General features: G+C 62.6%; 1 protein-coding gene across 3 annotated transcripts; it reads right to left on the minus strand.

The window, feature by feature from the left end:
* Nucleotides 1-1,630: 1,630 nt before the first annotated feature.
* ABTB1 (ankyrin repeat and BTB domain containing 1) lies at nt 1,631-8,305 on the minus strand. Of its 3 annotated transcripts, none has more exons than XM_081276102.1 (12): nt 8,168-8,305; nt 7,171-7,233; nt 7,027-7,082; nt 6,520-6,664; nt 6,221-6,380; nt 6,054-6,099; nt 5,701-5,817; nt 5,501-5,619; nt 5,305-5,403; nt 5,055-5,222; nt 2,478-2,678; nt 1,631-2,218 (listed from the first exon to the last, which is right to left on the minus strand). In XM_081276102.1, exons 1-12 carry the CDS (start codon nt 8,221-8,223, stop codon nt 2,012-2,014), a joined length of 1,437 nt encoding a protein of 478 aa, XP_081132228.1. In that variant the 5' UTR covers nt 8,224-8,305; the 3' UTR covers nt 1,631-2,011. The 3 variants fall into 3 exon arrangements, with proteins under 3 accessions (XP_081132228.1, XP_081132229.1, XP_081132230.1); XM_081276103.1 differs by having other exon boundaries at nt 7,206-7,233; nt 8,168-8,271; XM_081276104.1 differs by having other exon boundaries at nt 7,000-7,082; nt 7,206-7,233; nt 8,168-8,271.
* Between the last annotated feature and the right edge of the window lie 66 nt (nt 8,306-8,371).

The following is an 8,371-nucleotide window of genomic DNA, read 5'->3' on the forward strand; positions in this document are numbered from 1 at the left end:
GCCTTTGATCTTTGCTCAGCTCAAGGGGTATTGAGGGTTACGTAGGAGTTTTCTCAGCAGAGAAAAGAAATTATAGGATGGTGGAAAAATGAATTATTATTATGCACTTAGAGACTACAACTCAGGGCAGGGCTGGGCGAGGCACTGAGGGACTCACTGGGGACACGAGGTCTAAGGAAGGACCAAGCACCTTCATCATCAAGAACCTTCACTATCAAGAGAAGCGCTATTTTAAGCTCATAGTTTTAAAAATCAAAATGAATGTGAAAAAAAAAAAATCACAGGGCACACCAGATATCAACTTGTACCCAAACCCAGGGACAGTTTTATTGATTCATGTTGACTTCAAGTTACCCTTTCAGCTCTTATTGAGAGACAGGGTCTCGCTGAGTTGCTCAGGGCCTTGCTAAGTGGCTGAGGCTGGCCTCCAACTCACGATCCTCCTGCCTCAGCCTCCCGAGTCTCTGCAGTGACAGGCGTGGGCCACGGCACCTGGCCCACTTGTGTCTCAACAGACCCTCTGTCTGCATGGGTCCCCCCTGCTCTGATCATTCCAGATCCCCTTCTTGAGAATCCCTCCTTGCATTTGAGTGCCAGATTTTATTTCTTCAGTTTCTTATTTGCTTTTTTTCCACTGATTTTTTATTTTATTTTAATACTTTTATTTTTTAGCTTTAGGTGGACACAATATCTCTATGTTACATTTATGTGGTGCTGAGGGTCAAACCCAGGGCCTCACACATGCTCGGTGAGCGCTCTACCACTGAGCCACAACCCCAGCCCCTTGATTTATTTTTTATATTTGTTTTATTTTATAAATATTTTCTATTTTTATACCTGTGAAATCTTTTCAGTCGGGATAGAAGGCGCAGTGAAACCAGACAGGGTGGCCCTGACCTATAATCCTCACAACAGGGGAGGCTGAGGCAGGAGGATCACAGGTTGGAGGCCAGCCTCAGCAATTTACTGAGACCCTGCCTCAAACAAAGTGGGGGTGGTGGTGAGCTGGGGTTGTGGCTCAGTGGTAGAGCACCCCAGCACCCCTGGATTAAATCCCTAGTATCTCCCTCCTCCCCCCAAAAAAGTTAAATGAGGGTCAGATGTGGTTTTGAAACCCTAAAATCCACATTATAGAAACTAAGCAGAAATCCTCTCAATGCCACAGCTCGTCCTGTGTCCCTGGGCCCCCTCACCCCACACCGTGCAGCCTGAGTAGCCTCGTGGACTCAGAGGCCTCACTGAAGGCTCTGGGCCACAGGAAGTTCCGCCATATTGACTCCCTCATTTCCTTCCTCATGGCCCACTACCTCCTGGGGCACTGGACAGCCTCACACAGGAAATGTCTTGTCATCAGACTAAAATGTCAGTCCTTGTAGGAAGGGCCACAAAGGGCTCCCTGAAGAGGAGATGGGGTCTAGGCTGAGGGAAAATGATCCTCCTGGAAGGAGGCCCAAAGAGGCCCACCACAGTCAGAGGCCAGAGGCCATTGGAGGCAGGAAGTGGAGGCAGAGACAGGGCCAAGGAGGCCTGGGGCGTCCAGGTCGGCTTCAAGCCTCTGGCCAGCCTCTGCACTGGGCTGCCTCCCCACCCCCACCCTCCCCAAGCTGTCCCCGGACACAGGCTGGGGACCTGCCGCGAAGCCACTCTTTATTACCACGCATGCTGCCCGGCCCTCCCGCCCGGCCCCACACGCGGGAAGGGTCAAAGCAAGCCAGGACCGGGCTGGGCCGGGGCCAGATGCCCGGGGAGGGAGACCCCGAGAGGCCAGAGCCCCTGCCCCGGCTTTTCCTGAGTGGTGCCCGGCCCGGGGTCCTGGAAGCTGGTTTGTGCATTGGGGAGGAGGTGGCCACGGAGACCCTCCCCCAGGTCCTGGGTGGGCCAGCGAGCCCCCTCCGCCCACCCTGAGGCTCTCAGTGTGCAAGGAGCAAGAAGACTCCACGCGCAGACGCACGCGCACGCCTGTGCCCGAGGGAGGCCCAATCTGGAGGCCTGCCCGGTCACAGGCCTGGCCTCAACAGTCCAAGCCGATAGACACCAGCAGGTCCTCCAGGGCCCGCAGCCGCTGCTGGGCCTCCTCGATGGCGCTGTAGGTCTGCACGGTGCTGGCCACGTGGAAGCGGATGTCGTCCACCAGGGGGATGGAGTCCGTCTCCTGCCGGGAGGCCACGGCCGCGGCCTCCTCCCTCACGGCCTCCACGAAGTCCTCCCGCTCCACAAGCTGCAGAACAGGCGGGCTCAGCGGGTTGCGGACACCGGGTGCCCCGCCCACCCGCCTGTAACCACGCCCATCTGCCCCTGCCCCGCCCACCGGCCTGCTGCCCCGCCCACCTCCCGGTCACGCCCACCTGCCCATCGCCACGCCCACCTCCCGGTCACGCCCACCTGCCCGTCGCCCCACCCACCTCCCGGTCAAGCCCACCTACCCCACCACCACGCCCACCTCCCCATCACCACGCCCACCTCCCCGCCCCGCCCACCTTCTCGATGACCTTGGCCATGAACTCCGTGCACTGGTCCTCCAGCCGCGCCAGGCGGAACAGCTTGGCCACGCGCCACACGCCCACCACGCTGTCCTCGTCCAGCAGCTGGGCCAGGCTGCGGCCACACAGCCTCTTGAGGCCCGGCAGGAGGTACATGTCCGCCACGCTCAGCACGTCATAGGCCGCCTCGGGGGGCAGCTGTGAAAAAGAAGGGGCGACGGCGCGGCCCCAGGTCACCCGTGGCCACTCTCAGACCTGCGTGGGAGGGCGGGGCATTCCAGGGAGCAGAGGCCGCTCAGGCTCTTAAGCCTGGCTCAGATCCCCACCTGTGGGGACACAGGGACAGAAGAGAACTGAAGGGGTGCCTTCCCCCCACCCCCCGTGTCTTGGCTGAGCCCCCAATCGCATAGACCTGGGTGGACTGTGCTACTTCTAGCTGTGTGACCCTGGGCAGGTCACTTAACTTCTCTGTGCCCGTTTGCTTGTTCGGGTAAGGCGGTCAGGGAAGAGGAACTGGCTGTGGGGACTTGGGAGCAACCCAGGGCTCTGTCCCTGGCAGGGGAAGGCTAGGTGACCGACTAGTGTCAGGCTGCAGGCCCTGTGCCAGGCCAGGTACCCTGCCTGGCCAGCCGTGACATACGCATTTGCCCAAGACCTGAGGGAGTAAGGACAGGCATTATCCCAGGTGCTTCAGAGGCGATCACTGAGACACAGAGAAGTTAAGTAACTTGTGTGAGATCACACAGCTCACGGGGGCTGGTCCAGTGTGAAACCAATTCCCACTGTGAGCTGTCAAGAAGGTGGCCTTGGGGCCCAAAGCTCCTTCAGTAGGGGCTCTTCAGGATATACCCCCAGGGCAGGGCCAGAGGGCTGGGCCAAGCTGCAGGATAGGAAAAATGAAGTAGAGGAGGAAGGGAGGCTCGAGGAGCTAGGTAGAGGCTGAGCATGGGAAGGAGTCTGAGCAGAGGCCTCCAGGCCTGGGATTGTGGGAGACAGGAGGCAGCTAAAAGCTCTTTCCAGCTGGGTGCTGCAATGGAGATTGCCATCTGTCCCCTAGAAGGCCTCACACACACCCCTTTTGGTGCCAGGGACTGAACCCAGGGGTGCTAAACCTACCACTGAGCCCTGTCACCAACCCTTTTTATATTTTATTTAGAGACAGGGTCTCACAAGGTTGCTGAGGGCTTCACTGAATGATTGAGGCTGGCCTCCAACTTGTGATCCTCCTGCCTCAGCCTCCCAAGCCCCTGGAATGACAGGCGGGGCCACCGCACCCGGCTTCTTCTCCCCTTCTTAAAGTGACAGGGACTGTTTCCCAGCCTCCCTCATTGGCAAATGTGGTCACTAAGCAATCTCCGGGGGAGCGTGAGATCTGACAGGTGCAACTTTCAGTGATTCCTGGAAAAGGAAACCACACGCCCCCATCTTCCTCTTCCTCTGACAACAGGAAGTTGCCTGTGGCTCAACTTCTGTAAGCAGAAGGTGACGCCCTGGGCAGGTGGGTGAGCCTCAGCCTGGGGGCCATGGGTGTAAATAAAGTTTTATTGGAACACAGGCCCTCAGCCTGGAAATGCAATGGCTTCTGCTGTGCTAGAGCCAAGGAGCTGAGAGAGACCGCCTGGCTTTGACAGCCTGAAATAGTCACCTACAGAAGGAAGGTCTGGGGTCCCCTTAGGGGTGGCAGGGAAGCAAGAGGGAGAAGACAACCTGGGTCCCCAGCATGCCACCTGCCCTGGGACACTCGCCTCAGATCCTAACCAGAAACAAGCTTGGAGCTTGTGTGGGGTTCTTCTTTTGGTGCCAGGGACTGAAGCCAACGGTGCTCAACCACTGAGCCCCGTCCCCAGCCCCCTTTGTATTTTGAGTCACTGAGGCTAGCCTCCAACCGGAGATCCTCCTGCCTCAGCCTCCTGAGCCACTGGGATGACAAGTGGGCGCTGCTCACCTGGCTAAGCTGATCCAGAGTCAAACCAGCCTTGGAGCTGGCCTGTTTTGAGTGCTCGGTGACAGCACCGAGGCCATCACACCCTCAAACACCTCACCAGGGGGACGGCCAACAGCACCCACTGCCAACCGTGAGGCCTCACGCTGGCGATGCCTCAGGGTAACTGAGGGCAGAGGGAGGCACCAGGGGAGGAAGTGACAGGAGAGCCCAGGACCCCAGGAGTCTGCGGCCCTGGGTGGGCAGGAGAGTCGGGACCCTTAAGGACATAGGGTCACAGTCCCCACACGGCCTATCCGCTGGAGCAACTGGGGATCGTGAGGAGTTGACCCGATGCCCCTAAGGACCGGAGTCTGTGAAGCCACCAGGGCCCCTCTGTCCAAAAGGCACAGCGCCCCCCCCCCACGTAGCCCCCCCATGATGTCACACCTATGAAGCCCCCCGACATCCCACCCCCACATCTCCCCCCAACGCCTGCCCCCCAACATCACCCCTCCACGTCTTCCCCCCATGTTGACCCCCGACGTCACCCTCGGACGCCCCCTTCCCAAGTTACCCTGGGTCCACTCTGACCGCAGCATCTTCCCCCCACGTCTCCCCCACTGCCCCGACGTCGCCCAGCCAGAGCGCACCTCGGTGCGGTCACTGTACACGTAGTAGAGCACGTGCGTGAAGACCTCGGGGGAGATGCCTTGCAGGGTGACCACCGGGGGGTCCCCAGAGGCCGCAGGCTCCTCGTTCTCTCGGAAGTGGTCCTCCAGCAGGGCCCGGAAGTAGTCACTGCGGCCGCAGAAGAAGGCCTGGGGGAGGCCGTGCTCAGCGGGGGCCGGGCAGGGGCAGGGGCCGGGGCCGGGGCTGGGCGGGCGACCGGGGGACAGGTACCTTGTGACACAGGAAGCTGCAGCCGGCCACGCGGAAGCAGACGTCTGGGCAGCTGTTGAAGCCGTCGGGGCAGGGGAAGGGCAGCTCCCCGAGGTCGCCCTGGGACACGGGAGAGGGACCCATCGGCGCTCAGAAGGGTAGGGGTGGCCCCGGCGGGGAGCCCGGGGCGGGGCAGGGCCACCTGCAGCGCGCTCACCCGCAGCTCGGGGGGCAGCGCGCAGTCGGCCAGCAGCGCCAGGTCCTCCCGGAGCCGGGGGTCGGCGGGCGGGGGCTCGATGGTCAACACCTTGACGCACGTGCCGGGCTTGGAGGCCACTGCGGAGCGAGACGCGATCAGGGCCAGGCCCACCCTGCGGTGCCACGCGGAGCCCTGCGCCCAGCGCGCCCCCCACGCACCGAATTCCGACACCTTCTCGCACTTGGCCTCCAGGTCGCCCAGCAGGTCCCACAGCTGGCACTGCTTGGCCAAGCGCTCGCAGTCGCTGACGTGCTCCACTCCGATGTCCAAGCGGCCTGGGCGCGGGGCGGACCGATCAGGACCTGGAGGGGCCCTCGGGGACCTCCCATGCCCAAAGGTACGCCCTAGGTGGTGGCCTGGCGCGGGACTGAGGGGAGGGGACAGCCACAGGTGGCCCAGCGGGCAAGCCCAGGCCACTGCCCACGTCCCATGCGAGAAGGCACCGTGGCAGGGACGAGGGCCTAGAGGTGCAAGGTCACCCCCCGCCCACCGCACCTGAGCATGGAGTCACCTGTGTACAGGTACTGCAGCAGGGCTCCGAACGCCACCGGGTTGATCTGTGGGACACAGAGACCCCGGGGCAGGACGGTCAGGGGCAGCTGATCAGCAATCAGCGCATGCGCGGCCATTCCCGGGCCCCTCAGTGCCCCTGGACCACCCCCCCCCCACGGGGCGCACCAGCGGATGCCGCAGCGCCACGACGCTCCGGCCCTTCCACTTGGTGTCCAGCATGTTGGCGAAGTAGGCACTGCGCGCCCCCAGGACGCAGCGATGCGCGCGGAAGGACTTTCCGTGAATCACGAAGACCACGTCACTGTGGATGCCCTGCTCCAGGAGCCTGCGGACACCGGGCAACAGCGACACTCACTGGACAGCTCAGATCACGGCGCCTCGCAGCGTGTGCGCCCAACTGCGCATGCCCAGCGCATGCAAGCCCCGCCCTCTGCGCATCACCTGGTGCCCAGGGCCCTGCTCACCTCTGCAAGAAGTCATCATAGTAATCCCGGCGCCTGCAGGAGGCCGTGACCTGCTTGTAGTCCCGCAGAGCCCGGCGGATGGGGTCGCTCAGTGCCCCATAGAGACAGCGCTCGCCATCAAAGGTATTGGCCTCGCAGCGGGCTCCTAAGAGCAGCAGGGCTCGGCTATCAGTGGGTTAGAGCCTGACGGAAATCTGAATCTCCCGCCCCTCCTGCTGACCTCTCCACCTGGACAACTCATAAGCCCTGACGCCCCCTTCCCAAGTTACCCTGGGTCCACTCTGACCGCAGTATCTTCCCTGCAAGGTACCGGTCAAGGCAGGTAGACATATACACCCAGATCTGCAGTATAGACTGCACCCACAACTCTGTGGCTGGCCATAAAGGACACAGCCTCCCCCCAAAGAGGCCCCTGAGCACATTGAATTTACACTCCAGTGGGGCCCAAGGACAATGCACAGGTTCCTAAGCGATAGTTACATGTCCCCGGCGGGCTCCTTCTCTCACCGTTGGCCAGAAGGTAGAGGACCAACTCTTCATGCCCACAGAGGCAAGCATAGTATCTGAGGGAAGGAAGGATGGGAATGCAGCGGCCAGAGGCGCAGGGGCCCGCCGGGCCCGTCCAGACCACCCCACCAGCCTGGCACTCACAAGGGGGTGCTGTCCCACTTGTCGCGAACGTTTACCTCCACGTCTCGCTGCTCTAGCAGGTACCTGGTAGGAAGGAGGTCAGAGTCGGGGTCAGAACGGTCATGGTCTAGGGCAGGAGGCTCAAAACCTGCTTTTGAGCTGGGGGAGCCTCCCCTAGAGCAGGGCAGACCAGAGGGAGGAAGGCTTTTGAGGACAAGTGGACAAGAAGAGCCGGACACGGAGCATCAGGTGTGGCGGGGGATCCCGGGTGCAGAGGCCAGGCTCAGGAGGGGAGAAGGATGGGACGCTGAGCTTCCTGCACTTGGGAGAGAGGCGATGGGGCCCCTATTTCAGCCAGAGCCCTCCGGCTTTGGGGGGCAGTAGACTGGTTCTGCTCTAGAGGCAGGGGGAACGACGCAGCTCAGGTATCAGGGACAGGGGCGCCGATCTAAAAGGGCACACGTGGGACATGGTGGGTGACCCGGGAGAGAAAGTGAGAGAGGGGGTGATGCGCCGGCTCTGGGCAGACGGGCAGCCAGGAGACGGCCAGGGAGAGACCCGGGAAGGCTGAGTTCACTCAGCTCCGCGGCTTATCCACCAACTCCTGGGCGCCACCTGAAGTCGGGGAGGGCCCCGCGAGGCTTGGCCAGAGTGCCGCAGCCTGGGATCAGCTGGGGGAGGGGGTGTCAGAAGTCCCGGGCGAGGGCGGACCAAGGAAGAGGGGTGCCCGGGTCCCAACGGGGCGCCCCTGGAGCTGGCGCGAGCTGCACCGGGAGCCTCTGCCTCCGGGGGACCGCGGTCCGGTCCGCAGCGTCAGGTACGAGAAAGGAGCCACGTAGGGGGTCCCAGCCTGCCCCGGGGTCCGCATCCGGCGCTACTGGGTGGCAGGGTGCCCTCCTCCAGGGAGCCCTCGGGCTGCGAACCCGCCCCGGCGCTCCGCGGGTGGGAGCTGAGAGCCGCTGCACGCCCGCCGGCCGGGGCACTCCCCCTGCGCCCTCCCGGGACCGCGGGTCCTCACCGCACGCGGCCCACGTCCCCTTTCCTGCAGCTGGCGAACAGGTCGCTGGTGTCCATGGTGCGAGAAGCTCGGACCCCGGCCGAACAACCTCAGGCGGCGACGCGTCGCGCCCGGCGGGACGTAAACATGCGCCGCCCCGCCCCACAGCGACGCCCGGTCCCGCCCCCGCCCCGCAGTGGCGCAGGCCCCGCCTCTCGCCCCACA

This window comes from Spermophilus citellus (genome assembly GCF_964194105.1).
Source record: "Spermophilus citellus genome assembly, chromosome: 19".
Taxonomy (NCBI): domain Eukaryota; kingdom Metazoa; phylum Chordata; class Mammalia; order Rodentia; family Sciuridae; genus Spermophilus; species Spermophilus citellus.

Excerpts from the sequence above, each read along its gene's own strand:
- ABTB1 (XM_081276102.1), bottom strand. The coding sequence starts at position 8,223 with ATGGACACCAGCGACCTGTTCGCCAGCTGCAGGAAAGGGGACGTGGGC. Across the intron at positions 6,665-7,026 it reads CCTCTACCTTCTGGCCAACG|GAGCCCGCTGCGAGGCCAAT; the intron begins GTGAGAGAAGGA and ends TGCTGCTCTTAG. Across the intron at positions 6,100-6,220 it reads TGGCGCTGCGGCATCCGCTG|ATCAACCCGGTGGCGTTCGG; the intron begins GTGCGCCCCGTG and ends TGTGTCCCACAG.